The 18789-nt window shown below is 36.3% G+C and overlaps 1 protein-coding gene across 1 annotated transcript in view; it reads right to left on the reverse strand.

Moving 5' to 3' along the window:
* The window catches only part of LOC150106357 (TIM double twin CX3C motif protein-like), a 43575-nt gene that overhangs the window by 9218 nt on the left and 15568 nt on the right, over positions 1–18789 (reverse strand). Inside the window, exon 2 of the mRNA XM_090392396.1 lies at positions 17378–17518. Coding sequence (XP_090248522.1) covers positions 17378–17518 — 141 coding nt within the window. The remainder of the gene's footprint in view (positions 1–17377; positions 17519–18789) is intronic.

An 18789-nucleotide genomic window follows, 5' to 3' on the forward strand; every position in this document is an offset into this window, starting at 1 on the left:
CTACCAATGTATCAATTGTGGTAGTTTATGCACCCCACACGGATAGGCCTGAAGAAGAGAGTGAAGAATTCTATGAAAACTTGCAAACTGTTTTGGACTGCCTACCAAGGAGAGACATACTGTACATCTTAGGAGACTTAAATGCAAAAGTGGGAAAGAGTATGAGAGTCAGGCCGGAGTGTGGCATGTTTGGTCTGGGTGAACGTAACACCCATGGTGAAAGACTGTTGGAATTTGCCCGTGCTAACAGATTAGTTATTACCAATACCTGCCTCCAGAAACATCCACGACGGACCTATACTTGGACATCCAACATTGATAGGTCAAGGCACCAGATTGATTACATCCTGGCTCTCCAGCGGTGGAAGACAAGCATCTCTGATGTGCATACTTGTCCTGGAGCAGACTGTGGTACAGACCATCAGCTGGTAAGAGCCAAAGTAAGACTAAGACTCCGAAGACTTCCAGGTCAGGCACATTCCACTAGATTGGATGTTAGAGTAATTCCTAGTGGATTCACAGAAGAAACATCAACTCGGCTGGATGATTTTTTGGAGACCAATGAGGAAATCTCACCAGAAATGCTTTGGGAAGGAGTCAAGATGATAATACAGGATACAGCGAAGACATATCTCGGCCCAATAAGAAAACCAAAAGACCCATGGATATCAGATTCAACATAGGAACTAATCAAAAGAAGGTGGTTGGAAAAACAAAGAGACACAGGGACCGAAGAATACAAGAGATTACATAGAGAAATCAGAAGAGCCATCAAGCAGGATAAGGAAAAGTTCTATACTAATAAATGTGAAGAAATATAATTCCAGATGAGAAGGCATAATTATAAAAGGATGTTTTATTTAGTTCGTGACTTAATGCAGAAGTTTAAGCCTAAATTGAATGTCATCAAAGACAGGAATGGATCATTACTAACAGAAGAGTTGGAAATCAAAAACAGATGGAAAGAATACTGTGAGGAACTGTACAGCAGAGTGGATAAAGAAAATGTGGAGTCCTCCCACCAAGAAAATTTTGATTTGGAACCTCCTCCACTTAGGCATGAAGTTGAAAGTGCAGTTAAGCAGCTCAACAGCAATAAGGCCCCAGGTGCAGATGAAATCCCAGCAGAGTTAATTAAGGCCACAGGAGATGGAGGGATAAGAGTGTTTCATAGATTGATTACAAGGATATGGGAGACAGGATCATGGCCTAGAGACTGGAAGAAGTCAGTTTTTATACCACTACACAAGAAAGGTGATATGAAGGCATGCAAGAATTATAGAACTATTAGTTTGATATCTCATGCAAGCAAAATTTTATTAAAGATCATGCTAAATAGGATTGAGGCCAAAGTTGAGGCAGAGATGCCCGAGGAACAAGCAGGTTTTAGGAAAGGTAGGGGCACCAGAGATCAGATCCTTTGCCTTAGACAGATCATAGAAAAATATAAAGAATTCAGACTCCCTCTGGTAATGTGTTTCTTAGACTACTCTAAAGCTTTTGACTGTGTTGAGCATGTGAAACTGTGGGGAGTAATGAAAAGAATGGGTTTTCCTCAACACACTATCAGGTTGATAGCCAACTTGTATAAGGAGCAACAAGCCACGGTAAGAACAGATGTTGGATTGACTGACTGGTTTCAAATTGGAAAAGGAGTTAGGCAAGGATGTTTACTTTCTCCCCCTCACTTGTTTAGTATATATGCAGAGGACATCATGCGTGAAGCATTGGATGAGCTCAGGACAGGAATTAGGATAGGAGGTAGATTGATCAGTAATCTGAGGTACGCTGATGATACAGTACTCCTTTGCAATGACATGGAAGAACTAGGACTAATTCTTGACAAAGTTAACAGGATCAGTAATAGCAGAGGACTTCAACTCAATTCTAGCAAGACAAAGATCATGGTTCTCAAAGGAAAAACAAACAGAGAAGCTCTTGAGAAACAAATGTATCTTAATGAAGAAAGAATTGAGGAAGTCAGCAAGTTTGAGTACCTGGGATCCATTATTAATGTGAAGAATTGCTGTTCAGAAGATGTCAGAAAAAGGTTAGGAATGGCTAAAATAACAGTCAGAGACCTGTCTAAAATCTGGAAGGATGGATCTATCTCCATGGGAACAAAGTTGAGGATTTTGGATGCAGTTGTTTTTCCAACAGCGACTTATGGATGCGAGACTTGGAACCTAAAGAAGTCAGATAAGAAACGGATATATGCTTTTGAGATGTGGTGTTACAGAAGGCTGTTGAGGATATCATACACTGAAAGGCGTACAAATGAATGGGTGTTAGAAAAGATTAGTAGAACTTTAAGGCTCCTTAAGGATATTGACAGAAGAAAATTAAAATATTTTGGACACATAGAAAGGATGGAAGGAGGACTTCTCAGAACAGTAATAGAAGGTAAAGTTCCTGGAAAAAGAATCAGGGGTAGACCATCAATGAGATGGATGGATGGCATGTGTGGAGTGACTGATCTTCAGAGAGTTGAGGCTGCCAGGAGGGCAAACAACAGGATTACATGGCGAGGCCTAGTGTGGAACATCATCGAGCATCGGAGTGACCATACGGCATCTGTAGATGCCCAGTGAACTCAAAAAAAAAAAAAAAAAAAAATATTTCCTACTGTATTTTTTCTTTGAACTGCTTGTTTCTTCTACTTTAATAGTATCAGATTTATTCACCGTTACAACTCGTGTACCACAATTAGGGTTAGCATCACCTGTTTCATTTGCTTTTCTTTTGCCACTTTTCCATTATTAAAAACGTTTCCAAAAAATATATAAATGTTGGGGTTAACTCATGACACACTTTGTCCAAATATTAATTAGCACTTCTGAAGATATACTGAGCTTTGATTGAAGGAGAAAAACCTTCAATATAAAAATCAATAAACAACAAGCAATTGGTTGAAATGTGGATAACACGTTTACTTCAAATCTCACAAAACAGCAGACAGAAGGCGGAAGCAATAAAACCATATTGTTGTTCACTTCACCCCTCTTTTATTATTCATCATTCTGCCACTATTTATTGGTTTTTTTTTTAAGTATCCATTTCATTTCAATAATTTTTGCTTACTTAAAAAAAAAAAAAATCAGCTAACGCCTTTTTATTCCCGTATATACGGGAGTAGGCGAGGCCATTTAGCCCTATCTAACTTTTGGAGACTGAGTGGGCAATTCAATCTCCACTGGTACCCAATCAGAGACAGATGGCCCAAGGCTATCACTAATTAAGCGGTACGCAGTGAAGAGAGACGGCTCAAATGTGCCGCCATCTCGTGGTCTCTAACCCTAACACAATATATTTAATGTCTGAAATAATGTGGGTTCTACGGTCGATTTTCTTGAGTTTACAGGACGAAAAACCCGAGTTTCCGGGAGGAAAAACCTGCTTGCCCGTGCCAGAGATCGACTAACTCGGGAACCGGTCGAAAAAAGGCTTAGAAAAATTTCCTCTAGTCGCCGACTAGACTCGAAACCAAGACTTCCTTCGTGCGGCCTAGCGCGGTGGTGTGCAAACGCCACATCCACTGAGCTACACAGGCTCCTTTGCTTACTTATTCAATTTTAATTTGTTCTGTTTGGATAATTAAAAAATATATATTTATTTATTTAAGTCTGCCTGCGGACCACAGGCTGAGAAACACTGGACATGCACTGGATTACAGATTACTATCTGATAGATATCAGCAAGTTGTGTATGGGGGAGCAGTATCCCAGAAGAGGAAAGTCACTAGTGGTATGCCTCAGGGATTTGTTTTAGGGTCACTACTGTCTAACCTGTATGTTAATGATATTGGGTTACATTTGAATGGGGATATTCAGCTGTGTGCATATGATGTTATGTTGTGAAGAACTATGAGGAGTAGAGCAGATGTGGCCTTACAAGACCTGAATAGACTGATGGAATGGGCACAAGAGTGGAGATGTCAGTGCAATGTTGCAAAATGTAAGGTTTTAAAATTTCCGAAAACAAAGCTGGGATGTAGAGTTTACACTTGGTGGGAATGAAATAAGAGATCTTGGGTGATGGTGGATAAGGATTTAAATTTTAGAGGACACACTGCCAATATTGTGAGGACAACACAACAAGTTCTGGCAATGATGCAGAGGACACTGACTTGAAGAAGTAAAGAGATTCTGATTCCATGTATAAGGCCTTGATTAGGCCACATATGGACTACTGTGCACTGATTTAGTCATCTGGTTTTCAAAAGAATGAGAGATATTGGAAAGGATCCAGATTCAACTGACTAAAGTAAATACTGGTTTCTGGAATGTTGAATACAAAAAAAAGGTTGAGAAGATGCAATTTACAGAGTCTGGTAGATAGGAGAAGAGGTTTTTCATAAAATATTGGGAGAACAAGAAGTCACCTCTGGAACTTCTACAAGGAGGATCTAAACAAGGGAGTGAGAAGCACATTTTTTGCATGGAGAGTTGTGAATGACTGGACTGCATTGCCTGAGAGAGAATTTGAACATATTTAAGGCATGGCATGATGAGTTTTTAACTCCATAAGAGTCTGTGGATAATGATAATAATGTCAATAACATGACATTTAAATTATTTGGCCATGATCCAAAGAACAACTGATGAAGTAGAAAATAGCAGACCCCTCCCATTTCTAGACATATCCCTGTAAGTCTCACCAAAGGAAACATGTATGTATCTATAGTAAGTTCATACAGGATGGTATCTACATGTCCCCTCCTGCCACCTAGCACAAAAAAAGTGGTATAATTAGAGCCTTATGAGGCAGTCATTTCAGTAAATCATGGAGACTACAACTGTGTTAGGAATAATTATTTTAATTTCCCAACATTTCAATTTTCATATTAAGGTCATCAATAAGCTATATTACATTTCAAACAGTATGCCAACTTAACAATGATTTGGCATACTGTCTATAGGTCTGACCTCTAGTGAAAAAAAAAAAAAACTATATCCAAACTATATCTAATTTATAACATCCTCAGAGAACAAATTCAGCAATATTGGTGGCCTAATCAATAATTTAACATAAGTGTTTGTTATATTAAAGCTAAGATCCCAGATTACTACAGTCCTAATTATAATTAACTCTTAAAATAAAAGGTTATGTGAGTAGAATATGTGCCATCCATATTCTTGGGATTTTTAGACCACCATTATTGTTAAGATTAGGATTGATAAAAATTTCACAGGCCTCTAAATCTGCACTCATACCACATTTTCATGTGGTATAAAGAAAAGGAGCCTTTCAAGTCAATACTGGGTATAATCAGAAAAATCAATACCAGTAAATTCAGGGCATAATCAGAAAAGCCAGATTCACCATAGTTATTAATTTTAATGTGCCATTAATGTTCCTTTATTTTTATTTTTTATTTTTGGATAGGAATTGTGCATACTGTTTCACCTATATAAGATAAATTACAGGTGCAATGAACAAGATGTACTCCAGGGTGAGCCAGTGGAGGAAGTGGATCTTTTAGGAATTGAATAAGTTCTTTAATTTTGGTTGGTTTGAATATGGTATTATGGTTGTATTTCTGTATGAGACAGGGCATAAAACAAGTAAGGACAGGAAGAGAAATCAAAAATTTGAGTTCCTTGCTAAAACCTTACTAAAAAATGGTAAACAGAAAATTATTAAAGAACATAAATCAACCATCTCCTAGGGAAGTTAGAGACAGGACAACCAAACTATAGGAGTCCTAACTCTCCCATACATCCAGTATATGACAGACAGAACAGCAACAACTTTGAAGAAAGATAGTCTTAACCTCCCCTGCCTTTCCTATACTGAGCTTCTACATTTCTACTTCAACCTAAACTGTGACATATATTCCCCCTACTCAAAAAAAAATAAATAAAACAATAAAATATGATAAATAAAACAAATCTATTGCACGTGGTAGTACTTGATATGTAAGATACATTGAATGCTCAAAAGAAATGCACATGGCAGAACATGTAAAAGACAGAGAAGAGAAAAAAAAAAAAGAAAAAAAGTCAAGCATCTTTCTGCCAAGAAGCAATGATCATCAAGTACTATGGAAAGAAACTGAGATGGCATTCGTTACCTACAATATTTATATTATGAGGCTATACATCCTCACCTAGTTAACAAATTCATTTCTCTTGTTTTCCACTTCCATCAAATCAGATATATGTGTATAGAGTTCAAGTGTAGCCCATTAATTCTTCCAGTTGTTTTTAGATAGTAGCTAGATGATAAAAATGACACTGACATAAAAGAACCAAATTTTTTGGTCTTACATGGAAATCCTTTTAAGTCTGTTTTTCAAGGCATTTGAAAAAAAAAAAAAAAAAAAAATGTCTGGGCAATATCTGAACAGTCTGAAGGTAACAAGTGGCATGATTGGCCAACTTCCAAAAATAGCTAAACCACATGGAACCAGAATATGAACATTACACATTTCATCTTCACACTTCATTACCATATGCCAATATAGTGCATGTGCAAATATTTGTTAATTTATGCAATAGCTATGTTCTGTTACTATTGTTTTAATGTTGCCAATTTTCTCTGATTATATCATAAATCTGTATTTTTTTTTAAACCACACTGGAATCCAAAACAGAAAGATGAACGCTATTTCTGAAGATCACAACCACAAATTCAGATGAATCAGTTTGTGGCAATTTGTATAACTGATCATTGCGAGTAGGTGGGCATACATTCACATATTCGAATCGCACACAAAGAGGTCATGTAGTAGCACTCAACAGGATAAACGGCAAAAGGATACGCTGTCAATTGTGTTTGAAGGAAGCGCTTTTCATGAAAGAATCAAGTTGCAAACCTGGATGTCTTGTAATGTCTCAAAGACATCAAGTAGATGATTTCACGTGGGGAAGAATTATTTGAAAGCTTGAAGAAGGCCAAAGAATTACTGATATTACCAGCAAGTTTGGAATCTCACATAGCATTGTATCCAGGCTCTAGGCAGGGTTTAAGACCAATGGAATGTGTTCCAGACATCTGCAAAGAGGTCACCCTCGCTCTACCAGAGCACGAAGACAGATTTTTGGTTATGACAGCAAAACATAATTGATGCACCATGGCAGGTCAGCTTGCAAGTCAACTCTATTCAAGAAGTATGTGGATATCTCAATAAACTGTGGCAAGACATCTGCAACAAGTAGGTCTATATGCCTGAAGTCTGCCTCCCCTTTTAAACATAGCTCATCATAGAGCATGTTTTCAGTGGTGTTGCATTTGTATCCATAAAAACTGGACAAGACGCCAATGGGCCAAGGTACTCTTTACAGATGATAGTAGTTTTAGTCTTTCCTGATTCTAGACACCCGATCTGGCATGAAAGTGGTACTAATTACCATCGCAAGAATGTTCTTGAAAGGGATAGATACAGCAGTGCTGGGGTCATGGAGTGCAGAAGCATTATGCTTAATGGATGCACCAAGCTACAAGTGCTGTTAAAAGGGGACTATAACAATAACAGGTGAATGATAATGCAACAAAATTCTTCAACATCATTATAAATTAAAGATACCAAGAAATTATACACGTTGTTTAATCATTTATTATTATTATTATTATTATTTTTGACACCTCCAGGGAGTCCAAAGACTCATCGAGGGAGAGTGTGCCAACAGCATCGAACGATTGGTCCCCTTCCAACTACTAACCGCGCTCAAACTTACTTAACTGAGCCATTAGTAGCAGAGGCTCTACCAATCGACCAACCTTTGCCAGCGATTTATCCAAGTGTAAGCAGACAAAGTTTGCACCTGAAGTATTTTCAGGACTTGGGCAAGTTATATATAGAAGCTAATGACTTCACATCAATTGCCTTAGTATCCCATAATGCAAAGCACATATCCTTGTGGACATGTATATGCTATGCATTATGGGAAGGGTCATTGCCCAGACTGGTTTCAACCTTACTGAGGTCTGATCAGTGGGAGCCAGACCCAGAGGTGATACTAAGGTTGAAGTAACGCAGAAGTCATATTTTCATATACGAGTAGCCAAAAAAGTGTCACACTTTATTATTAAAATACTCTGGATTAGAGAGAGAGTTGTTGGAAGATTTTCCACTTGGTTATACTATAAATTAAAGATCTTTAATTTATAGTATAAGATAGAATGCCTGAGGAATGTTTGCCTGGAGGAATGACAGAAAGTGTGGCTATGGCAATTAAGTGGGGCAAATGACTTGAAAGGTAGCGTGAATCGGGTAGCAAGAGATTTGAGGTTTATACTTGAAGTTGTACTGAAGAAGACTCAGAGAAGGGAGGGAGAGAGAGAGAAAGAGAGAGAGAGAGTGTTACCAGGTATGACAATGATGAGCTGAGGAGAAGAGCATTAATAATGAATGGTATGATAGCTAGAATGTTTCAAAAAACAGGCTTGGAATACATCGATGCTTGGAGAGCATTTGAGGATAGAAAGGAACTGTAGGCAAAAGACCACTTGCATTTGAATGAGGAAGGATGTAGACATCTGGAGAGATGCTGTTCTCTGAAAGAGTCAGTGTGTCAATGCAGGGAAACTAAAATTATCAGGGTGGGGTGGTAGCAGGTGTGGCCTCTTGTGGGAATAGGTGCTTGGGAGAAGGGGAATATATTGGGTAAGCTAAATCTAGAAGAGTTTGGAGGAGGTAATGATAGGTACAGAAACAGTGGCATTTTTATTATTTATACTAATGCCAGGAATATTATCGGAATAAAGGAGATGAATTGGTGGCGTTAATAGTATCAGCAAGTCCAAAGATTACTGGGATCTCTAAGACGTGATTGATGGAAGATAATATACTAACAGGAATAGATGTAGCAGGATACAGCATTCTTCGACAGGATAGGAAAGGAAAACGTGGTGGTGGAGTATTGCTTATGATAAGTGATGACTTATGTCCTCTAAGAGTGGAGGATTTGGAGGGCAGTGGCACTAATGGTTATAAAAGCATATGGTGTGAGGTAGAGTTGGGAAAGACAAGCAGGAGATGTTTAGGCAGTTGAGCTTGGCAAGTGCAAGAAGATTGATTGCTATGTGAGATTTTAACTACACCAGTATAAATTGGGAAGAGGAAACTGCATGTAGTAATAAGGGGATGGAATTACTAGAATTCTTGAGGGACAAATGTCTTAGGCAACATGTAGTAGAAGGAACATGAGGTTCAAGAGTTTTGGATTTGGTAATAGCATCAGAAGAGCTGAATGTAACTAAGATGGCATCTCTGCCCTCAGTTGGAGAGAGTGACCATGTGGTTTTGACTTGAAGATGACTAGACATGCAGGAGTATCAAAGAGAAAGGAATGTATGTGGAATTATAAGGCAGGTGATTATAATAGTCTTAGATATCAACTTGGAGCAGTTCCATGGAGAGAGGAATTGGAAGGATGAGATATCATCAGTGCTTGGACACTTGTGAAGGAATATTTATTAGCAGCAATAGTAAGCTGTATACCATGAGAAGAAGAGGACACTATTTGGTGTAAAGTGGGTGAAAAACAATATCAAACAGGAACTACAGGTTAAAAAGAGGTTATGGAAAAGATATAAGGAGAGGGGTGGAGAGCAGATGCATGAAGAATATAAGACTGAGACTAGGAGAGTGACTGGTATGGTAAGGAAGGCAAAACTGGAATATGAGAAGAGATTAGCTCTGATATCCAAAGAAAATCCTAAGGAATTTTTTAGCTATGTGTGGCCATTAGGAGGAGAAATGATTGTGGAAGAATGACATTGTTGGATAAAAAAATGGGAATAAATGACTGATGCAGAGGACACAATGGAGTTGTTCAATGAACACTTTATTGGGGTATTTCATTCTGGAGAAGTAAGTTTTAATACTAACAGATTTGAGGTTTAGAAGTGCAAGAGGAGAGTGTGTTTCAAATATTGAGTACTCCGAATGTCAATAGAGAAGTGGGACTGGATGGAATTTTGCCACAGATTTTGAGAGAATGTGCTAAATAACTGACAGCTCCATTGACCTGGCTTTCAATGAAAGTCTGGCCAAGGCACACCTGGCTTTCCTCATGTGTGTGTGATAGCTTCTGTAGATACTTAGGACCTATAATAATAAAACAACTTTAGGGAATAAGAGTTTTATGAAACAACATGACATTTTATCTCTTATCAATAGATAAAACGTCATGTTGACTTGACGTTTTATTATTCATTTGAATGTAAAGATTTTTATCCGTGTTTAAAAGGTTCATTTAACAATTACTACTGTATTTACTCTAATATAACTCACCCCTGATTTTACTTTATGAAAAAAGAAATTAAAAAGTTTCACATATACCTCGCACACGAAAAAAAGTTTAAACACGTTCACATCAGGGTGATAGTAACTTGCTCACCGCAGTAAAAAACACGCCATCCCCGACAGCCACTATACTGCAGACACAAGAAAAACAAGTAGTTTTATTGTATCACTGAATAAGGTACAGAGACATTTGCAGTCTGTGTAATATTTGTCAACAAATAATGCAACCAGAGACAACATATGGTTTTGCAATCAAGCAAAAAAGTTGTACTGCCAAATACAGTATCTAACTAAAAACTATTGTCCAAACATTTGTCCAAATTTTCAATCATATGAAATAAGTTTTTGTTCAATTGCATTTGAAATTTTCAATGTCATTAAGACAGATCACAAAGGCTAACTTCAAATAAAATACTACCAGTGAATTGAAACTAACATGCCATATAATGTGTGTGTGAGTCCACCTGCCAGACCAATACAGAAGTAGCACGCAAACAAGCAGCAATAAAATTCAACCAAAAGGTTGAAATTCTGTGTCAGTTGAGCCAGCCCACATGATATGGAAGCGGCACACAAATGGTAATGAAGTCCCATCGGAATGATAAATGGGTGAAACACCACCCTGACATTAAAGCATTAAAACTACGAAATATATAGTGAATGTTGTCATGGGAGTTTGATATTTCAGAATTCAGTTGAAGAGAATAAGCATTTCAATTAGCAATTGTTGGCTTGCCTTTGTTGTTGAGTGGTGCAATCTTTTGTTAATACCGCACCAATTATATGCATGTTTTCATAGCTGCCCTATCTCTACCAGCCTACCACTGCTGTTTGTTTCATGCTAAGGTTTCATTTCTTATTAGTCATTTGTGAAGGGTTGTTCATTACGTATCTCAAGTCTTGTAAATTACTGGCAATTTTTGCTTGAAATATGGAGAAACATTCACGTTACAGTGCTGATTTTAAACTCAAAGTTACTGATTTTGCAGAAAAACATGGCAATCGAGCAAGCAGCAAACCGTGAGTTTACAGTGACTGAGCTTAATGTGTGATATTGGCATAAACAGAAACTTACATTAGACAGCACCAATAAGTCAAGAAAAGCATTCCGAGGACCTAAAAGTGGAAAGTCCCCTGAATTGGAGGACAAGTTACTTGAATATGTGTTAGGTTTGCATAAAGATGGTTGCTGTGTTTTGCATGAAATGTTACATTTCAAAGTGCATGAGTTAGCTATAAAACGAGGCATCAGTTGCACAGATCTGAAAGTGATCCGAGGTTAGATCACAAGATTCATGAAGAGGAAAAGTCTTTCCATTCATCAGAGAGCATCCCTTTGCCAAAGAATGCCAAAGATTTTGAGGATAAACTAATGGATTTTCATCACTATGTGATTCAAATTAGGAAGTGCAATAACTATATGTTATCACAAATAGTCAATGCCAATCAAACATCCCTCAATTTCGACATGCTGCACCGAACAACAACAACAGAATATGGTGAAAAAAGTGTGATAATATGCACAACTAGAAGTGAAACACGGTGATGCATGATTGAAATTTGAAAATTGCTAGCATGATCATAATATTCAAAAGGAAAGCAATGCCAAAGTGGAAATTTCCCCCTGGAATTAATGTAAGAGTACAAGAAAAAGGATGGATGGACACTACATTGGTTTGAGATTCAATTAGAACAGTTTGGGACAAACAACCAGAGGCCTTATTTCAACACCTGGCTTGCCTCGTGTGTGTGTGATAGCTTCTGTAGATACTTAGGACCTACAATAATAAAACAACTTTAGGGAATAAGAGAGCCAATGTGGGCATTATTCCTGGTGGACTTACACCTTGTCTACCGCCCTTGGATGTATTGCTCCACAAACTATTCAAGGATTACGTAGGAAAATTCTATACAGAGTGTATGGCAGCAAGCAGCTATAACCAAACTCTGGCAAGGAACATTAAGAAACCATCATTAGAACTGTTGTGCAACTAGATTTTGAGAGCTTAGGAAATGGTTTCACCACAAATAATTGCCAAGAATTTTTTTAAAAACGGGCATATCTAATGCCCTGAACTGGGGAGAAGATGACACTATCTGGGTAGATAACTTTGATGATAAACACAACGAAACTGCTCTCGAGGCCAGAAGTAGCGATAGTGAATAGGAGATTCTTGGTAAGTCATAACATTTTCAGTTTTTTCCTGAAAACTTAGTTTCTGAAAATCCCCGCATATATCTCGCACTATGATTTTTTAGGTGCAGGAAAAAAGTGCAGGTTATATTCTAGTAAATATTGTATATAAAATGAACAATACCTAAAAACAAGGTTTTTCTAATCAAGTTAATAATTATTTAATATCATGATCATCATGGTCATAATACTAAATTATCATTAACTTGATTCTAACAATATTGGAGTCATTATAGATAACAGACTAATCTAAAGGTAAACTGTAGATAGAAAGTTAGTAATAACATAACTTTTCATGCAAATAACATCACTTTGTCCTCTATACCTCTGGAGGGTATACATCAGGAATTTGATGATCATCATTATTGGTACCTTTACAGCATAATTAGATTAAAATGGACATGTGACCTTCAACTGGAAAAAGATTTGGGTTTGATTCTCATCATGAGAGGATTCAGCAATATCTGATTTGCTTACATTAATATTTTTAGCAAGGCCAAAATTTAATTTTAATCACTTTCTGTCTCTATTAGGATAGAGACAGAAAGAGAGGACTTTCTAGAAGGGAGTTGGAAGTTTTAGGGGAGAAAACAGTTTTAAGGAATTTCTTAAGCCAAAAAGGAGATAAGAGTGTTATGAGGAAAACAATGTTATCCCAAAATTAACAGATGAATTTTCTTTATATGAAGTAAAGTTGTGACAGATAAAAGTGATTAATAGTTTCTCCTGAAGCAAAGAACAGTTCCTTTTTGATATGTATGCAGAAAGAGAAGCATATTCCAGATAAGTGCTATAAACCCCATTAGAAATTAACTTTTTGTATTTTAGGATAATGATGAAACTTCCACAAGGAAACTGGGAACTTTAAAATCATCTTCTTATTGTAAAGAAATAGGAAAGGAACTGATACTGCAAAGAAGATGTGAAAGAAATACATTCTCTTGTTAAGAAAGGTTGTGCAAATTTTTTTAGTTTTGCTTTAGAGGAAACAGGAATGAGTTAAGAAATTTATATTTTATGGTCATTAATGAAGAGATGAAGAAACTATGTGCTGTGAGCTTCAAGTTTGTGTATTCTCAGAAAATCCTGTGATTTTAAAGAAAATAAATCTTATGTAATGTTTTTATGTTTTTTAACTGTGTTAAATATGTGGGCCTTTATTCTCTTTAGGAGATACATTTATTTAAAGTGAAAAATTGTACATAGCACTTGCAAAACAAACATTTTACACACACCATCTAAGATAATACAGAAAAATTTACACTAATATTATTTGTAAATAAATATATTCTTTTTGAATTTCCTTTGTCTCTCACTCAATCTCTTACTTTATCATAATATCCTGGGTACAAATCTGTGGTATTAACCAACCATTTCTCTTATAATATAAAGAAGGTGGAAACACACTATTAAAAACATGTGCCCTTCAACTGGTAAAAGATTTGGGTTTGATTCTCATGACAGGAGGAGAGGTAATGTAAAATCTTGTATAGACAGAAATTTTTAATTAAATTCTTTCTATACTGATTTTACTTAGGAAAATAAATTACTGATTTGCTTGCAATTTTTTTTGAAAATATGTAATTGTTAAATAACTGTACAACAAAGAAAATTATGTATAAAAGAATTGTATTAATAGAATGCTTAAGACAAAGAAATATACCAGATGAATTAAAATAAGACCTGAGGCTATCATGTTTACGAAGGTCAAAAACGCATACGGGCTTCCCGCCTTAACGCAGCGACAGGTGCAGATCCATGTGAATACATAAGGGAATGAAAGGGTAGCAAAATTGAAGGTCACTGAAGCAGCTTAAAAAGGGGAGAAATCAAGAGCAAAGAGACAGGTGGTAACAGGTCGTAGTCATAGAGCAGGACTCAGTTTTGTTCGTTAGAGAAGGTCAGTTGTGAGAGCGGGAGTTTCGTTGGGGAAGGTCAATCGTAGGTAGCCAGTGGACCGTTAAAAGAGCAGAGGCTGTTATCGATGGTCATCGCTGGATAAGCAGGCTTTCACCCAGTTTTCTGTTCCGGCTCTCGGTTCGTAATTGTCCCGTCGATTCTAGGTCAAGGGACCCATTCCAGTCAACAGACACCCGAAAAAATTAGATGGGTCAATTAAGCAGTGAAAGAAGAAGTTCAGGACTTCCAGTGGCCAAAGTGCCTGCTGATTGCCGCCAGTAGAAATGCCCCGTCGATGTCGTTAAAAGGTGCCCGTAAGAGAAAAGAAATATCGGAATGAAACAGATGGTAACGATCTCAAAATCTACTGAACATGGACTAGATGATTTAATACAAAGTAAGGTCTTCTATATATGATTAACTAAAGGCAAGAATTGTAGCAGAAAGTGCTCTAGCATATTTGTTTGTGCATTGTATAAGAACTGTAGGTGGTTAGCTAAACATTGAGAATTGACCTGCTTAATTGTGAGATAACATAGCATTTATTGTTACCTATTATTTAACTTGCCTGTTGTATAGCATAGTAGGTCATTCTAATATATGAATTAAGTGTAGGCACAATTATTACCATAGTTTGTGTATGTAGTGAAAGATTATTGAATTAGGTTGGGTTGAATAAGTTAAGATCCAAGCTAAAATTAATGAGAAGTATAGAGTCAGAAATATTTTGTGTGCTTAGTATTAACCTTTTATGTAACTTGAATAGTATGAATAAATTGTTTTCTTTATCAAATAATTTGCCTGATGCCTGCATACCAATGCATTGCTCATAAAAATCGAACCTATATGATCTACGGGGAAAGCTTGCCACGATTGTAGAACAGAATTTTACTTTGCTTGATAGAGTGTTGAGAGTTAGAAGTATTTCTGTGCTGAGCAAGTGTTTTTCCTTTGGAAGGATATTTATATCTTATCTGTGATTTCTGATGGCACAGTCCAAATAAAATAAATTTTTATTTATTTTTATTCAGAAATCAATATTGGAAAAATACCCTTGCTGTTACAACAAAGGAATTCGGCTCTAGCCCGAGGCAAATTCCCGAGTTATAAAATTGCATGCTCATGAAAAACATAGCTACGGCATTGAGAAAGGGGGGAATTAAAGTTGAATGAAAGGATTTAATATAAGCTAAATCAAGCAACGGATAGAACAACTTGGCATTACGACAAAGAATTAAGTATAAGAAAAATAAGCAAAGAAGAAATATTGAATACATAAATAATAATATAAAATTAACATATTTTTACAGTAACTCATTATTATTATTATTTTTATTAACAGACTAAAATACCATAGAGAGCAAATTATTTGGCGTAAATGGCAGATCATGTAGAGTGTTTTTCTAAGACGAGTCCCAGGACTTCATGGAGGTGTCATGTATTAGTAATAACAATAACACTTATAGTAAAATAACAAACTAACACAGATCACTATCATCATAACTCGGCAGAAATGAATTAAAGCAGCTACATGTAAAGAAAAAAAGTCAATATCCCCAATTCCAGCAAATGCTTCATTCTGCTTGCTTCTGCTTTAATACAGGGTGTCCCAAAATTCACACAAGAAGTAATTTTGATAGAAAACACAGGTTTTTAATTAAAAATTGTAATTTCTTATTGATTCATAAGTATACAGTATAGGGTTATGCATGGAATATCGGGTAAATGGCCTCCACGGCTTTGCTGGCATATACGCACTCTTTTGTCGAAATTTTCCATGACCATTTTGCATAAATGTGGCTGAATTTCATTGATACAGCACTCAATTTCCTCCTTCAAGGTGTGGGTGGTCGTAGGCTTGTTGGCATAAACCTTAGACTTCAAAAAACCCCAAAGAAAAAAGTACAATGCCGTTAAGTCACATGATCTGGGCGGTCAATTCTGATCACCAAAAAAGGGAAATTACACGACTAGGAAATGACTCATACAGTAATTGAATTGTTTCTCGAGCTGTATGGCATGTGGCACCGTCTTGTTGAAACCACATGTCGTCCACATCCATATCTTGCAATTTAGGGGACAAAAAAACTGGATTATCATGTCGCGATAGCGAGCACCATTGACTGTTATTGCCTTACCATTTTCGAAGAACAATGGACCGATGATGCCTCCAGCCCAAAATCCGCACCAAACAGTGACACGTTGTGGATGCATTTGTTTCTCAACAATCACTCATGGATTTTCTGAACCCCAAATGCGACAATTTTGTCGATTAATGAAGCCATCAAGATGAAAATGAGCCTCATCGCTGAAGATGATTTTGTTCGAAAAATAAGCATCCACTTGTTGTTCCATAATCCATTCAACGAACTCTCTTCACTGTGTGTGGTCAGTAGGCTTCAGTTCTTGAGTCAATTGAACTTTGTAAGCATAAAGATGCAAATCTTTCGTGAGAATACGCTGTAGAGAGCTTCTCGAAATGCCCAATTCAAGACTATGGTGCCGAATTGATGTTCCTGGACTCTCAGCAACACTCTCACGAACTGCTTCGATGTTTTCTGTTGAACGACTTGTTGAAGGACGGCCAGAGTGTATAAGATCACTAATTGATCCAGTTTCCCTTGAATTTTTTAATTAATCTTTTCACAGTTGATGAAGTTAAATCACTATTCCGACCATATTTTGTATGAAAATAATGAACTGTAGCTGCCAAACCTTCATTATTTTTAAAATATTGCTCAACAATGAAAATGCGTTGCTCTTTCGTGTAGCGCTCCATTTTTAATAACCCTGAACTGTCAGCTGTCATGCTGTTTTTTTTTTCTCATTGGCAACACTTTACTGCACAAATGGCGCTAAATTTAAATCTTGCGTGAATTTTGGGACACCCTTTACTTTATTAAAAATATGAGGAGGTTGTGATAATGAATAAAATAAAATAATGTAAATTATTTTTCACCTCAAATCTTGGCAAAACATGTACATGAATTTGCAATGTGAATATAAATTTTGTGTTTATAAAAATTACAAACCTGATAATTGGATAATTCATCCTGTACATATTTCTGTGCTTTTGTCATTTTTGAACTGCAAGATTCAATACAGTTGTGGACCTCTTCCATAGATGAGTTTTCTTTATCACAACAGTTAGCAGCACATCGATGCATGTCTGCCTATAGTAACAGAAAAAAACAAGTGTATAATTTAAAAATTTATCCTATAATACTGATCACATTATATAAGAAATCATAAAGAAAAAGTTTGTGACAAGGTCTAAGAGAAAATTCTTGTGCTTTCAAATAAAAATAAATAAATACATACACACACGATACTCATACAAAATGAAATAATCCTTACGGAACACATGCACGTGTGATTACAGACAGTTCCTAACTTTACGAGTTAATTCGTACTTAACACACACACACACTCAATAAAGTGGGAATTTATTTCCATTGACGTAATCATATCAATGAAAATAAATGTAATGATACCCCTGTTATAAAAACAGGGGTAGCATTACATTCTCAACAATGAAATTTGGCCAGAGTAATGTTAAATAAAGATCAACAAAACACTAGTTTATGCTAAAACAATGATTTATTTATCCAAAAAAATGCAAACACAGCCTTTAAAATCAAGCAAATTATAAGTCATTTGTTTCCAAAACAGTCTTCTCTTCTCTTTATACATTTCCCAATAGCATGCATAAGCATTTCTTAAAAATCTATAGCAATTTTTCTAGTGTACTCGAAATTTGAATCTTGTGACCCAATTTCATCCCGCATACATACAAATCGGCCCTTCAGAACACACGCAATTTACAGACAAAAATTACTAGTTGTGGTGGTGTTGGAGGTGGGAGGTATATGGCGTTGATTCGTAGTAGAGGTAAGGTGTAGAGATAGTTGAAGATGTCCTCCCGCGATGAGTCTTCGGACTCCTTGGAGGTATCAGGAATAATAATAAATCTCAATGACTTCTCCACTGTTTCTTTTTATAAACATCACTCTCTGTGGTATTACTTTGTTTTGCCATATCATACAGTATTAATAAGGAGGATAAATTTGAAATAAGACAAAACAGTGAAAAGGAAGAGTAATACAATCACTCTCTGTAACGTCAGAATGGTTCATGTTATGTGAGTCAGCGAGACACTCTTGTCTGCCTGAAAAAAAAAATAAAATACACACAGAGTAGCACTGTATTGTATAGCTATGTGTGTGGTTTAAAGTTATTCTGTTTGTTTATACTTTTGATTATGCTGATACTTGATACTTGGGGAGAAAAAAAAAAAAAAAAAAAAAAAAAAAAAAAGACAGAACTTGAAAAAGCAGAAACAACCAGTATTTAAATTAAAGATGCCAAGAAATTATATTCTTGGTTTAATGCTTTATCAAAGTGTAAGCAAAAAAAGTTTGTACACAAAGTAACTTCACAACTG

The sequence above is a fragment of the Typopeltis vanoorti genome, chromosome 5 (genome assembly GCF_054136105.1).
Source record: "Typopeltis vanoorti isolate ZY-2024b chromosome 5, IOZ_Tvanoo_1.0, whole genome shotgun sequence".
NCBI lineage: Eukaryota > Metazoa > Arthropoda > Arachnida > Uropygi > Thelyphonidae > Typopeltis > Typopeltis vanoorti.